Genomic DNA, 16,587 nt, shown 5'->3' on the forward strand with positions numbered 1-16,587 from the left:
TTTTTATTAATGATGTGTATATATCTAATTCTATTTACTTATAATGATGCCACTAGTTTACTAGTTTTGATGTCTGTCTCTCCCCTTCTAAACTGTGAGCCCACTGAGGGCAGGGATTGTCTCTGTTGCTGAATTGTACTTCCCAAGTGCTTAGTACAGTGCTCTACACACAGTAAAGTGCTCAATAAATATGATTGAATGAATGAATGAATATGGGCTTAGAGTCCAGGTCCTCTGATTCCCAGGCCTGTGTTCTTTCCATTGGGCCATGATGCTTCTCATTTTTAGTAAAATTAAAAAAAAAAATTAGGATTAAAGTACTTCCCTATTTTCAGATGATAAAATGGCCTATTTTATGAAACAATATATTTTCTTGTCATAGAAAGATTATGTCTTGTAGAGAAATATTTGTTGAAAACTGCTTATTTATTGCTTATAAATGGGGGAGAGATAGCGATTAGTAGCTGTCAGTTTCTATTTTGCTCTTTTTCATTTTTCATTTTCATGTTTCCTACACTTATGTATTCAGCGTCACTTCCGACATCCACTCATCTCTTTGTTTCTCAAAAGTACGAAAAGCACTTCTATAAACACAAGCCTGAAGGGCAAACTAATAACTGATCAGCTAGTGAACTAACATGATAAGGTTAGTTCAAATGTTCTAGAGAGAGATAAATATACTTCAGACTTTGTTTCCTTGGTCTATTAGTATACCCTGAGGGTGCATTTTGAGGCATGCAGCTGCAGACAGAGAGATTTCAGCTACAGTAAACAGGTAATCCATGCCTTGAAGTGACTTACTACAATACTACTACAGCTGAGACTATAGGAAAAATAGAAGGGTTCTCCTCTGTTTTTGAAACAACCTCGAGATGATTTACTAATCATTTTAAATTATCTGTGAAATAGCTCTAAAATAGATATTTTCTAATTCACAAATAATGCAATTATCAGTAAATGTTAGATTTAAATTAGATTTTAAATTTTCAAGTGCCTACCCAACAACGGGCTCACAGTCTATTAGATGGACTCAGAACCAGCACCTCTGACTTTCAGAACCACGGCTCTTCCATCACGCCACCCTGCCTATGCCAGCTTGGGTGAAGCATCACAGAATGTATTCTCGTCCTTATTTCCAGAAATCATTTGTTCGGAATGTATCCATCTCCAAAGTTCTCCAGGCCTCAGTTACCTCATCTGCAAAATGAGGATTAAGACTTGTGGGCCCCATGTGGGAAGGGGCTGTGTCAACCTTCTTGTCCTGTCTTGGAGAAGCAGCATGGCTCAGTGGAAAGAGCCTGGGCTTTGGAGTCAGAGGTCATGGGTTCAAATCCAGGCTCTGCCAATTGTCAGCTGTGTGATTGGGCAAGTCACTTCACTTCTCTGCACCTCAGTTACCTCATCTGTAAAATGGGGATTAAGACTGTGAGCCCCCCGTGGGACAACCTGATCGCCTTGTAACCTCCCCAGCACTCAGAACAGTGCTTTGCACATAGTAAGTGCTTAATAAATGCCATTATTTTTATTAGAGTGCTCTGCACACAGTAAGAGCTCAATAAATATGATTGATTAATTGGAATGATCCTGGAGGGTCCTGAATCTGGTAACTGTCATCACTTTGGAACCCTCCTTAATAGTGACCATGGTCCCAGGTGCGGGCCCTGGATTCTATTTATTTTGTTAATGATGTGCATATAGCTTTAATTCTATTTTTTCTGACGATTTTGACACCTGTCTACATGTTTTGCTTTGTTGTCTGTCTCCCCCTTCTAGACTGTGATCCCCTTGTTGGGTAGGGACAGTTTCTATATGTTGCCAACTTGAACTTCCCAAGCGCTTAGTACAGAGCTCTGCACACAGTAAGCACTCAGTAAATACGATTGAATGAATGAATGATTATAAGAAGAATATCAAGTGTCTTATTCATTTCACCTATGATTCAGAATTGTGTCCTAGAAAAGGCTCAGGCTATGGAGAAAACCACATTATAATACGGATTAACTCAATGGGAATTAATGTGTTAAGGGGTAGATGATTTAAATATACCACCATGCCTAACATTTTTGAAATTAATTCCTATATAATTATGCATACCTCTATTAGCATGTCTTACATCCTTTCCAATCATTGTTATTTTACTGTAACCAACAACAGTATTTTCTGAGTTAACTCTGCAACTCTATGCAGAGCACTACACTAAGTACTTGGGAAACACAGTTCAGTTGGATAGACACAGTCCTGTCTCTCAAGGAGCTTAGAGGATATGTAATTAGATGATTAGATAATATGTATGTAAGTGTTGAGATCCTTTGGTAAGTATCCAGGTGCTTAGCGGGTATGGGCTCAAATGAATAGGTGATACAGGATAGAGAGGAGATAAAGTGGGATTAGTCAGGAGGACTTCCTGGAGCAGATGTGATTTTGAAAGGGATTTCAGAATGGGAAGAACTGTTTGTCTGTCACATATTAAGGAATTCAAGGCTGGATGATGTTAGTACTAAAATTGTGTAATGATAATATGGACCAGTAATTGGATCAAAAAATAAATAAATTCAGAGTGAATAGAAAATGTAGTTAGCTAATGCAAAAAGCAAGATAAGTTAGCTTTCTGGCTTTATGAACATCAGTTTCCGTAGCAAGATGCAGAGTAAAATGTTTAGAGAATAGGATGAATAGTTCATTTTGATGTCCTCATGGTTGGAGACCTATTGTTTTATCTAGGGAGAACAATGAAATCAGTGAGAGGGCTCCTGTTAATGATTTCCCAGAGCTGAATGATAGAGAACACAGCTGATTGTTCATAGAATTCTCGTCAAGTCAAATTCTTTTCGATGTGGCATTCCTTAATTTTTGTATTCTCTGGGTACTTAGAAGATTTTAGCTAGCAATGTTAATTTTTGGACATGCACTCAGAAGTCTACTGCTAATTGTTGGGGTGTTTTTAATATTCATGAATAAGGATTCAAGATCTCCTCCCAATACTCTTAAGAAAAATTAAAGTCAGTATTGAGAATTTGCTATTCTTTCAGTTTATTTAATGACACCATGCATACAAAATACGTGGGACAGTCCCATCAAAGCAAAAGGAAGAACAGCTGTACATAGGATCACCCCTGAGATCAGCGTTAGCAGTAGCAGACATAGCAACTGCAACAAGTAAATGCAGAGAAATAGCAATCGTTATTCTACACTGTGAGCCTGTTGTGGAGAGGGACTGTCTCTATTTGTTGCTGAATTGTACTTTCCAAGCACTTAGTACAGTGCTCTGCACGCAGTAAGCACTCAATAAATATGAATGAATGAATGATTTAATGTGGTATTTGTTAAGCGCTTATTATGTGGCAATCACTGCTCTAAACACTGGGGTAGACACAAGATAAACGGGTTGGACACAGTCCCTGTCCCACAGGGAGCTCACAGTCTTAATCCCTGCTTTACAGATGAGGGAACTGAGGGACAGAGAAGTGAAGTGACTTGCCCAAGACCACACAGCAGACAGGTGGCAGAGCCATATTTACTATTCTATTTATTTTATTTTCTTAATATATTTTGTTTTGTTGTCTGTCTCCCCCTTCTAGACTGTGAGCCCATTGTTGGTTAGGGACTGTCTCTATATGTTGCCAACTTGTACTTCCCAAGCGCTTAGTACAGTGCTCTGCACACAGTAAGCGCTCAATAAATATAATTGAATGAATGAATGAACCCACATCATCAGACGTCCAGGCCTGTGTTTTTTCCACTAGGCCACGCTGCTTCTCTCGGCAAACAATCCTCCTCTTCAGTCACTGCCTTCCCTGTTGCCACTATCCCCATCACCAACCCTGTCTTTGCAGTCATAAGCACTTCTGCCACAGATACCCTGCTCACCTGTCTTGCATAAAGCCCATACCCACAGAAAACCCTTCATGCTGATCTTGAACTGATATCACACAAGGGTGTTTTCCTTATCCATCCATGGATGCCCTTGACGTACAAGTCAAATGAGACCAAAATTTGGTGGTTATATTAAAACCATATATCAAAGTCACTCCTCCTGTAGAGTTCCTGGAGATACAGGTCTACCCAGTATTGGCCTTTTGGTTGATCAAAGATCCTGGGCAAGGAATATGTCTATCAACTTTGTTGTACGATACTCTCCCAAGAGTTTAGTAGAGTGTTCTGTACACAGTAAGCTTTCTATAAATATCATTAATTGATCCCTAGTGCTTAATACAGTGCTCTGCTCACAGTAAGTGCTCAATAAATTTGGATGATCAAGTGATTGATCTGAAATTAGAAAGAGCACTGTGAGATCAATCTGGATTAAAAAGATTCTTCATATTAAAAACTTTTATTGTTACTTTAAAATAATTTTTAACATCTCCTGGAGTAAAATCAATCTTTCAGTGAAAAATTAGTAAGTATCCTTGCAACTGTAACTACTGTTCAGCACTAGAAACTGTTCCCCCGTTGACATTTCTCCTTGGTTTTCACTGTTCACTAGGTTTGACATTGAAGGAAGGGCTTGGCATGAAAGGTTAGCCATATCAAGGGTTAAATGTTAGTTGGCATCAATCAGATATGAAGTGGGACTATTCACTACTTATGGGGAGGAGACATTTGGATTTCAAACCAGATATTTCACTGAATGAAGTTTATGATGATGCCAAGAAGGAATATGTGTTGAGACCTGTCCCGGATTCCAGGATTTTGTATCCATGACATGTCTTAGCGACTGCTACCCTCAGACTTGGCAACAGATTTCACCAAGCTATGAGGGCTACTTGGTTGGCCTCAGTGTCAACAGTTAGAAAATTTTACAGGCTCTCATATTTATGAGGCAATCACCAAGATCAGTGGGAGTGCTTGCAATTAGGGGACAGCGCCAAAATTCCATGGAGATTGACATGAAGCTATTAAGGATCATGAGGGAGCTGCATAGATAAGGATCCTTTGTTCTTTTTGATCAGCAGAAATCCATTGGGGAAGGGCAATCTTGGGTGAAGACAACAAGTGATAAAATACAGCAGTGGAGTTTCCTTTTTTTATGGTATTTGTTAAGCACTTAATATGTGTCAGGCATTGTATTGCCCTGAAGTAGAGAAGCAGCGTGGCTTAGTGGAAGGAGCATGGGCTTTGGAGTCAGAGGTCATGGGTTCAAATGCCGGCTCCGCCAATTGTAAGCTGTGCGACTTTGGGCAAGTCACTTAACTTCTCTGTGCCTCAGTTACCTCATCTATAAAATGGGGATTAAGACTGTGAGCCGCCCCATGGGACAACCTGATCACCTTGTAACCTCTCCAGTGTTCAGAACAGTGCTTTGCACGTAGTAAGCGCTTAATAAATGCCAACATTATTATTATTATTATTATTATTATTATTATTATTATTCTAATAAAAGCTAAACAGTTTGGATACACTCCAAGTCCCACATGGGGCTCAAAATTTCAATTCCTGTTTTTACAGATGAGGTAACTGAGCCACAGGGAAATTAAGTGATCTTCCCAAGGTAACAAAGCAGACAAGTGGCACAGCCAGAATTAGAACCCAGGTTCGTCTGACTCCCAGGACTGTCCTCTTTGGGGACTCGTGTCCAGCCCAGTGCTTAGTACAGTGCCTGACACATAGTAAGCACTTAAGAAATACCATTATTATTATTATTAAGTGGTGGAGCGAGGATTAGAACCAAGGTCCTCTGATTACTAGACCAGTGTTCTTCCCACTAAGCCACGCTGCCTCCAACTCACAGGCGTGATGAAGAAAAACAATTCCACTCTCTTAATCTAAATTGCTTTTGAACATGTCTTTTTAGGGTAAAAGACACTGAGTAAACCACTTCTAATCCTAACAACTGACATGGACATCAAATAACAGATTGGATAGAGTAGGGCTGGAATAATGACAGTAAGATAATCAGGTTGGACACTGCCCCGGTCCCATAAGGGGTTCACAATCTAACGGGGAGGGAGAAGAGGTATTCGATGCCCATTTTACAGATGATGAAACTGAGGCACAGAGAAGTGACTCGTCCATAGCCACGAGGCAGACATGTGGCAGAGCTGGGATTAGAAAGACAGTTCCTCTGACTCCCAGCCCATGCACTTTCCACTAGGCCACACTGCTTCTCCCCTGATGGGAGATGACTCCCAGCCCGATGCATCGGTGCCCAGTGTTTAGTTACAAGTCAGGCAAGTAGTACCCATGCAGGTCTCCCATGCCAAGTTAGAGTAATCATCCGGGTGCCAGCAATCTCTACCTTAAAAATGTTTAGAGATACAAACATCATAAGCAGCATGGCCTAGTGGAAGGAGAATGGGTCTTGGAGTCAGAAGGTCATGGGTTCTAATCCTGGCTCTGCCACTTTTCTGCTGTGAGACCTTGGGCAAGTCACTTTGTTTCTCTGTACCTCATCTGTAAAATGGGGATTGAGACTGTGAGCCCCACATGGGACTGGGACTGTGTCCAACTTAATTTGTTGGCGCTTAGTACAGTGCCCGGCACATAGCACTTTAACACCATCACTACATTATTGTTATTATGATTATTATCATCATCATCATCATCATCATCAATCGTATTTATTGAGTGCTTACTATGTGCAGAGCACTGTACTAAGCGCTTGGGAAGTACAAATTGGCAACATATAGAGACAGTCCCTACCCAACAGTGGGCTCACAGTCTAAAAGGGGGAGACAGAGAACAAAACCAAACATACTAACAAAATAAAATAAATAGAATAGATATGTACAAGTAAAATAAATAAATAAATAAATAGAGTAATAAATATGTACAAACATATATACATATATACAGGTGCTGTGGGGAAGGGAAGGAGGTAAGATGGGGGGGATGGAGAGGGGGACGAGGGGGAGAGGAAGGAAGGGGCTCAGTCTGGGAAGGCCTCCTGGAGGAGGTGAGCTCTCAGTAGGGCCTTGAAGGGAGGAAGAGAGCTAGCTTGGCGGATGGGCAGAGGGAGCACATTCCAGGCCAGGGGGAGGATGTGGGCCATGATTATTATCATAATCACAGATTAATAGTTTAAATTCTTAAACGTTACCGTGGTCCCTCTGCAGTCTTAGTGAATCACCTCTGGAAATTTCTGACTTCCATACTCAGAACAGGGTTTCTGAGGCAGGAGTGCTAAACTGAAACGCCGAAAGAGGTCGATTACCTGTTAAGATCCCAGACTTTGCTGGTGTTGTCCATAGAGGATGACGCCACGAAGTCCCCACAGGAATGCCACGTGCAGGACCAGATGGCTTGGCTGTGGCCCTCCAGGGTCAGAATGCAGTCTCCTTTGGAGAAGTTCCAGATCTTTACCGTGGTATCTCCACTGGAGGTGGCCAAATTAGTGCCACTGTTGAGAATGTAAAAGAGCAAAGTTAAAATAGATTTACGTTTATTTCAAGGAGTGGGAAATATGCATGGTGTATGTCTTTGTGTGACCGAACGTGATAGTGTGGAAAGCTGGTTTGAGTGTTTGTGTGTCTGTGTGCAATTGAGACATATTTAGAGCTCTGTATCCATGTGAGGAACTAAACGCTGGTCCGACCATGTGCTCGCCTGTTCCAAATTCAAGGAATTGATTTCTGTAATTCATTTATTTATATTAATGTTTGTCTCCCCCTCTAGACTGTAAGCTTGTTGTGGGCAGGGAACAGGTCTGTTTATTCATTCAATCGTATTTATTGAGCGCTTACTGTGTGCAGAGCACTGTACTAAGCACTTGGGAAGTACAAGTCGGCAACATATAGAGATGGTCCCTACCCAACAACGGGCTCACAGTCTGGAAGGGGGAGACAGACAACAAAACAAAATGTACACGGGTGTCAAAATCTTCAGAATAAATAGAATAATAGCTATACACACATCATTAACAAAATAAATAGAATAGTAAATATGTACAAGTAAAATAAATAGAGTGATTGTCATGGTACAGTGTGCTTTGCACACAGTAAGCACTCAGTAAATACGACTGACTGGCTGGCAGACTAAAAACACACTGGAAAGTAGTACCCAAGCCATCGAACTCTAGAAAAGACAACTGTAATACAGTTTGTGGCCATATCACCCCAGCCCTGCTGTAGTAAGGAACAACAGCTATGGGCATCAATGTGATGAGCAAATGGGAGCTTCTGAGCCTTCAAACCTCCCCAGTTCTTTTTCATGGTGATGTGGTTCCCACTGAAAAATTGCAGCTGGATCTGTAGAGGAGCGGCATGACCTAGTGGGAAGAGCATGAGCCTATGAGTCTGAGTTCTGGGTTCTCATCCTTACTCTGCCACTTGTCTGCTGTGTGACTTTGGGCAAGTCACTTTACTTCTCTGTGCCTCAGTTTCCTCGCTATTAAATGGGTATTAAATGACTGTTCTCCCTCCTACTTATATTGCAAACCCCACGTAAGACAGGAACTGTGTCTGACCTGATTAACTTGTATCTATAACAGTGCTTGGTATATTGTAAGCTGTTAACAATAAAAAAAATTATTATTATTATTATTAATACTGTGGTATTTGTTGTACAGGCACTGTACTAAGCTCTGGGGTGGATACAAGCTAATCTGGTTGGACACAGTTTCTGTCCCACATGGGGCTCACAGTTTCGATCTTCATTTAACAGATGAGGTAACTGAGGCACAAAGAATAATAATAATAATTAATAATAATGATGGCATTTATTAAATGCTTACTGTGTGCAAAGTACTGTTCTAAGTGCTGGGGAGGTTACAAGGTGATCAGGTTGTCCCACGGGGGGCTCGCAGTCTTAATCTCCATTTTACAGATGAGGTAACTGAGGCACATTTGCCCAAAGTCGCACAGCTGACAATCGGTGGAGTCAGGATTTGAACCCATGACCTCTGACTCCAAAGACCATGCTCTTTCCATTGAACCATGCTGTGTGGTATTTATTAAGCAATTACTGGGTGCCAGGCACTATACTAAGTGCTGGGGTGGATACAAGCAAATCTGGTTGGACACAGCCCCTGTTCCATGTGGGGCTCACAGCCTCAATCCCCACTGAACAGATGAGGTAACTGATGCATAGAGAAGTGAAGTGACTTGCCCAAGGTCACACAGAAGACAATTGTCAGAGCTGGGATTAGAACCCATGACCTTCTGATTCTGACTCCCAGGACCACGCTCTATCCACTACATCATGCTGCTTCTTCAGAGAAGTGAAGTGACTTGCCCAAGGTCCCTCAGCAGACAAGTGGCAAAGCTAAGAACCTAGGTCCTTCTGACACCCTGGCTCATGCTTTATCCACTAGGCCATGCTGCTGCCCGGAATAACACCATAATAATAATGTCCTTTCTTTCATTCATTCAATTGTATTTATTGAACGCTTACTGTGTGCAGAGCACTGTACTAAGCACTTGGGAAGTACAAGTTGGCAACATATAGAGACAGTCACATATAGAGACGGTCCCTACCCAACAATGGTCTGAGACCCTACTTCTCTCCCTTCACTTTTTCCCACTGTATACTGACTGCTCCTAGAATATCTCATATTTCAATACCCCCAATCTGGAGGCAGGGGTGGATGAGGGAGGTGAGGGTGAGGTTGTTTCCAGCAGTCTCTCAAAGTGCCTATTGATACCTAATCTCTCAATCAATCAAGGGTATTTACTGAGTGCTTACTTTTTGCAGATCACTGTACTAAATGATTGGGAGGGGCACCAAAGAGTCAACGGACATGAACCCTGACCTCAGAAACCTACTATTTATCAGGAGAGACAGACATTAATTTAAATTACAGGTCAAACCCCTAGGTTCACTGCCTATTTTCAGTCGCCTGGGAAGGCTGATGGTTCTAGGAATACGGACAGTTCCATTTAAGAACCCGCTCTGGGAAAGCTGCACAAACCAGAACTATCCTGGATTGAGCTGGAAGATCCCAGGCCCACTTCGGGGAAGGAGGAAAGGCACACAAAGATGACTTTAATGATTGCTATCCAACTGACAGCAATTATAAAGCCCTGAGAAGCCACAATTAGTGAGAGGACTTGAGAATTACTCTGGAGATTAAGAGGAAGCTAATCAGCACTATGAAGGACACAGTAGTAGGGAAGTGGTAGTGTTAGATACCTAGCCCCATTATGGCAATGGGCAATACAGCAGTTTCAATTCAATTCGATTCAATTCCATCGTATTTTTTGAGCTGTGTGCAGAGCAATGTACTAAGCGGTTGGGAGAGTACAACATACACTTTGTTGCCCACAATACGCTCACTGGCTAGAAGGGGTAAGACAGGTATTAATATACATACATACATAAATAAATAAATGAATAAATATACAAATAATGAAAGGAAACTGAACAGGGATGATGGAGGAGAGAGGTCTGGGTGGCCTGGACTCACACACTAAAGAGAAAAAGATTGCCATCGAAAGGCGGACTAAGTGGGAGCAACACAGCCTAACGGAAAGAATGTGAATCTGGTAGCCAAAAAGACCTAGCTCTCTTCATCCCTTCAAAGCCCTACTGAGAAATTGCCTCCTTCAGGAGGCCTTCCCAGACTGAATGCCCCTTTTTCTTTTCCTTTCCTCCTCCTCCTCCTCCTCCCCATTGGCCCCCGGCCCTACCCTTTTCCCCTCCCCACAGCACTTGTATATATTTGTACATATTTATTACTCTATTTTATTTGTACATATTTACTCTATTTCATTAATGATGTGTATATAGCTATAATTCTATTTATTCTGATGGTATTGACATCTATCTACTTGCTTTGTTCTGTTGTCTGTCTCCCCCTTCTAGACTGTGAGCCCGTTGTTGGGTAGGGACAGTCTCTATTTGTTGCCGATATGTACTTCCCAAGCTCTTAGTACAGTGCTCTGCACACAGTAAGTGCTCAATAAATACGATTGATTGAATGAATCAATGAGTAATGCCGGTTCCACCACTTCTCTGCTGTGTGACCTTGGGGAAGTCACTTCACTTCTCTGTACCTCAGTTCCCTGATCTGTAAAATGGGGATTAACACTGTGAGTTCCAGGAGGGCAAGGACTGTGTCCAACCTGATTAGCTTGTATGATGATGATGGTATTTGTTAAGCACTGTTCTAAACACTGAATAATAATGAGAGTATCTGTTAAGCACTTAATATGTGCCAAGCACATAGTAGAGACAAAGTAATTAGGTTGTCCCACATGGGGCTCACAATCTTCATCCCCATTTTACAGATGAGGTCACTGAGGCACAGAGAAGTGAAGTGACTTGCGTAAGGTCACACAGCAGACAATCTGGGCAATTCTGCAATCGAACAATTGTCAGCAGACATGCTGAGAAGCAGTGTGGCTCAGTGGAAGGAGCACAGGCTTTGGAGTCCTGGAGTCATTGGTTCAAATCCCGGCTCCAACAATTGTCAGCTGTGTGACTTTGGGCAAGTCACTTAACTTCGCTGTGCCTCAGTTACCTCATCTGTAAAATGGGGATTAAGACTGTGAGCACCCCATAAGCGCTTAACAAATGCCATCATTATTATTATTAATCTACTCCTAAGACTTAGTATAGTGCCCAGCACATAATAAGAGCTTAGCAAATGCCATAAAAAACAAAACATTCAGCTCTGTAAACCAATGGTTCTCAAGGAGAGTCTCTAAGTGCCATGGAGGAACTGGGCTTCGATGCTGTGCCCTGGGGCAGGATTGCTGCTCCTCTGTCCCTTCCCACCTCCCTGCCCTTTCACAATCAATCAATCAATCAATCGTATTTATTGAGCGATTACTATGTGCAGAGCACTGCCCCTAAAGCTCCTGCTTCACTGGGAGTGAGCCACTGCCCAGCCACACAGGGCTAGCACTTAGGGCGGTCAGGAGGATGGGGCTAGATTGATTTCTGTTCTTTACATTTTGGGATGTGGTTGATATTCACCTGATATTGATCACAGGGAAAGGTGGCTGAGTGAACTCCTTGAGGGCTGGGATTGTATCTACCTGCCCCACTGTATTGTATGGACTCTCTCAAGTGCTTAGTGCAGCTCTCTGCACACAATAAGCCCTCAATAAATACCACTAACTGATTGATTGCTGAGCAGAAGTGAGACCGTACAGCCATTCTAATTAGTAAGGAGCACCCAGCTACACTGAAGCTGCATGAGAAGCAGCATGGCTTGGTGGATAGAGCAAAGTCTGGGAATTAGAAGGACCTGGGTTCGAATCCTTACTTTGCAACTTGTTTGCTGTGTGAGCTTGGGCAAGTCACTTGACTTCTCTCTGCTTCAGTTCCCTCATCTGGGAAATGGGAGATTAAGACCATGACCCCTGTGTGGGACAGGGACTGTGTCCAACTTGATAACATTGTATTGGCCCCAGTGCTTAGTACAGTGCCCAGCACATAGTAAGCCCATAACAAATACCGCAATTAATTATATCCTGGCCACACATCACTGTCACTGGCTGATGGATCCAGTATCCTTGTCCCAGTGTAACTTTTCCCCTGAATTTTGCCTGAGTATTCATCCTAGGAGACTCAGTCTACTGTTGACTTCCAGTGGAACGATCCCCTGGACTCACCCCAGCAAGCTCTCTCTGTTGACAGTTTGTTCCAGGAGGTGGAAGCTGTCAGAATAAACCAGCCCATACCATCAATGAATATGTTCAAAAACGAGAACGCTATGTGACTGCAAAAGCCCATCCTGACAGCCTCTCAATCAACAGGTCAGGCTCCTTGGGAGGACTAAAAGGTCTATTTGGACAGAGCGAATTAATGCCACTGACTGAGCTGCAAAATGCAATCAGGCAAACTCATTTTCTCCTGGTCTCAACTTGTAGAAGCCAAATTAAATTTCGAAGAAGCACAATCAACCTGAAATGGAGCTTTTTTGACCAATTAGGAAATCTCAAGTCTACTAAACATATCTCCAGCAGCAAATCTGAAAGAATGCACAGTTCTGGGAATCAGAGGACCAGGGTTCTAATCCCAGTTCTGCCACATGCCTGCTGTGTGACCTTGGGCAAGTCTCTTAACTTTTCTGTCAGTTATTCATTCAATCATATTTATTGAATGCTTACTGTTTGCAGAGGACTGTACTAAGTGCTTGGGGGAGTACAATGCTACAATAAACCGACACATTCCCTGCCCACAACCAGCTAAAGGATGACTGTGAGTCCCATGTGGGACATGGACTATGTCTAACCTTTATTAGCTTGTATCTGCCCTAGAGCTTAAGACAGTCTGCCACTCTCTGGCAGAGAGTAAGAGTTTCACAAATACTATTAAAAAAACCCAAAAAGTCCCCCCACCCCACCCCGCAAAAACACCTTGCTGAATGTCTGGAAAAACACTGCAATTCAAATGGGAAAAACTAAAATTCTACTTTTTTTAAGAATGCTCCCATGGAAATGGTTAATTTCCTTTTTCCTTTTAAATCATATTATGACATATTAAACTTGTCATTGATTTTCATCACTTTAATACATTGCAGAAACACTAGCATAGGCTATGTAGGTCAAGCAAAAGCATGTCATTTCAACGCACTTTAAATCTAATCCGCTGGAATGGGCAAATGCTGGATTTTATCCTAACCTCTCAGCAGATGTTTTTTTGCCTGCCTAGTGATTGAAATTCAGGATTATCTGCTGTTCCTAAAAAGCCAGACTGGCTAATGTGAATGAGCATCCAGGCACACAAGGCTCTCCTTTTGGCACTGACAGGAATCCAGGACTACCAAGAAAGAGGTTGAACCCTCAGTAATCCTAGAAATAGCAAATATCCTCTAGTCTAGTCAGTGACTGATAGTAAGAACCAAATGTAGCCCCAACTATGGGAGCACCTATCAACAGAAGAAATGCCCCTATGGGAATACAACATGGCAGGTGCTTCCCCATGTATCAATTCATCAGTCTATTCACATTAAATATCTTCTTGAGAGCTAAAATATTTTCTGCTATTTTCTTCTCAAAGAACCTCAGATAAAGCTGACACATTTTATTTAGAGAAAATCATATGTATCAACGGTCGAGACATTTTAAGCGACTTGTTTAAATATCAATTTTCTTTATCCATTTTGTCTTGAAGCCCAGGATATCACAACAAATTATCTTCCTATTTAATATTCTGGGAGTACTTGTCACTTATCTTGGTGCTCAGCACTAGTTGGACATGGTAGCTAAAGTGCTGAAGTCAAATGTTTCATCATCTCAGACAAAGTGGAGTAGACAGTTGAGCAATTACCTGAAAAATAAATCAATGCAGACAGCCATTCTAAATTAATGCCAGACAACACAATTTTTTCTTCATAGCAGGGACTTGTCTAAATTCTTCAGATAATTGTCTCAACTCTCCACTTCCTTTGATCTGGCTCAGAGATTGTTGGAAAGGTTTTGGGTTCAACTTTAAAATATGTAATTTGGACACATAAGGTCAGCAAACTTTAAAAAATAGACTCTACGAAATGTGTCAGTGTCTTGAATGCATCCCTGTGGTATGAATAGTCTTTCCAATAGCAGAACTACACTTGCTTTCACATATGAGCAAAGGGTTTAGTGAGAAATACACTGTGAAGCATCACATAGGGATTGTTTCCACAAAGATTTTTAGGTCTTGGTGAGAAATAGAAATGTTGTCCTTCAGATGGGAGGCTCCTGCCTGTGATGGGGAGTGCCTTGGAGACAGTCCTTTGCACTTGGTGAAAATACAGTAGTCTCCTTCTCCTGGCCCTCTGTTATTGTGGGTGAGAGGCCCCAGTGGTCTAGTGGATAGAGCATCGGCCTGGGAATCAGAAGGACCTGGGTTTTAATCCTGGCTCTGCCACTGGTCTGCTGTGTGACCTTAGGCAAGCCACTTAACTTCTGTGTACCTCAGTTCTCTCAGCTGTAAAATGGGGATTAAGACTGTGAGCCCCATGTGGGCTAGGGACCACATCCAACCTGATTAACTTCTACCAACCCCAACACTTAGAAATAATGCTTGAACACATAGTAAATACCTAACAAATACCCATTATTAGCATGGCGTTGTGGATAGAGCACACGGTTGGTCATGGGTACTAATCCCAGATCTGCCACTTATCTTATTTGTGGCCTTAGGCAAGTCATTTAACCTCTCTGGGCCTCAGTTACCTCACCTGAAAAATGGGTATTAGACTGGAAGCCTCATGTGGGACAGGGACTGTGTCCAACCTGATCAGCTCATATCTACCCCAAAGCTTAGAGCAGTGCTTGGCACATAGTGAGTCCTTTACAAGTACCATTATTATCATCATTATTATTATTACTATCATTGGAATCAACAGAAGCACAAGAACAATTAAAAAATGAGCCGAATGATGAAGAGCAAAGATTTTTCAGGAAATCAACATTTTTATCTCATTAATACTAAATCCCATTAAGCAATACTAAATCCCATTAAACTATACCGAATAGGAGAGCAGTTTCAAATGCAACTTTTTTCCACGGTTATTATTGACAAACTAATCAACAATGCTTAATAATTAATTAACTGAAATGACTAGTAATGATTTATAATTAATCAAGAATGATTAATGTGAAGCAGTGTGTGGCCTAGTGGACAGAGCACGGGCTTGGAAGTCAGAGGACCTGGGTTCAAATCCTGCCTTTGCTTCTTGCCTGCTGTGCAACCTTATATGACTCACTTCACTCTCTGTGCCTCAGCTACCTAATCTTTAAAATGGGGCTTAAGGCTATGGACCCCCGTGGGATATGGACTGTGTCCAACCTGATTAGGTTGTATCTACCCCAGTACTTGGTACAATATCTGGCGTATGTTCATTTATTCATTCATTCAATTGTATTTACTGAGCACTTACTGTGTGCTGAGCACTGTGCTAAATGCTTGGAAAGTACAATCCGGCAACAAAGCGAGACAGTCCTTACCCAATAACAGGCTCACAGCCTCTCTTAACAAGTTTGACATTGAAAAAGAAAATAAGCTGCATTTAGACAATCAAAATTGCACCCAGATTACTGATGGCAATTTCAATCTCTCAAATTGATCCCTGACAGATTAGACATGGGAATCAGTGGCTTAACTTCCAGTACCCCGGGAGAAGTTGTACCCAAGTAAGAAGGAAGGTGCAGCATCTTCAACTCAGTGCCTAAATTTTAAGTGAATTATTCAGGATTTTCCCTGCAGAACTTCCATGCTATGGGGAAAATTCCTGAGAATTAATTACATCTGCAGGTAAGCTTGGAGAACCAATCACTTCATCAATCATATTTATTGTGCACTTACTCTGTGCAGAGCACTGTACTAAGTGCTTGAGAGAGTATAATAGAGTTAGTCGAAATGGTCTCTGCCCTCAAGGAGCATACTGTCTCATTTTTAATTTAGAAATAAATGATGTGCAACACGCTTGATGCCCCCTCCCATTTTGCCACTGCTGAGACATCAAAGGACAGGTTGTCCCTGCCCTGCACGTGAGCAGTTATCTAACAGCAGGTGACACCAATTACCTGAATAATAATAATAATAATGATATTTTCCAAGTACTTACTATGTGCCAGGCACTGTACTGAGTGCCGGGGTGGATACAAGCAAATCAGGTTGGACAAAATCCCTGTCCCACTTGGGGCTCACAGTCAAAATAATAGAACTAAGTTTATTACCCTTCCCCCCATGCAACCACCCCTCTGACAAAAGACCCAA

At 41.9% G+C, this 16,587-nt stretch overlaps 1 protein-coding gene across 1 annotated transcript in view; it reads right to left on the minus strand.

Annotated features, from left to right (window-relative positions):
• Nucleotides 1–16,587, minus strand: part of SPAG16 (sperm associated antigen 16) — an 822,373-nt gene that overhangs the window by 396,104 nt on the left and 409,682 nt on the right. The window contains exon 12 of the mRNA XM_038748803.1: nt 7,151–7,336. Within this exon, the coding sequence (XP_038604731.1) occupies nt 7,151–7,336 (186 nt within the window). The remainder of the gene's footprint in view (nt 1–7,150; nt 7,337–16,587) is intronic.

The sequence above is a fragment of the Tachyglossus aculeatus genome, chromosome 7 (genome assembly GCF_015852505.1).
Source record: "Tachyglossus aculeatus isolate mTacAcu1 chromosome 7, mTacAcu1.pri, whole genome shotgun sequence".
Lineage (NCBI taxonomy): Eukaryota > Metazoa > Chordata > Mammalia > Monotremata > Tachyglossidae > Tachyglossus > Tachyglossus aculeatus.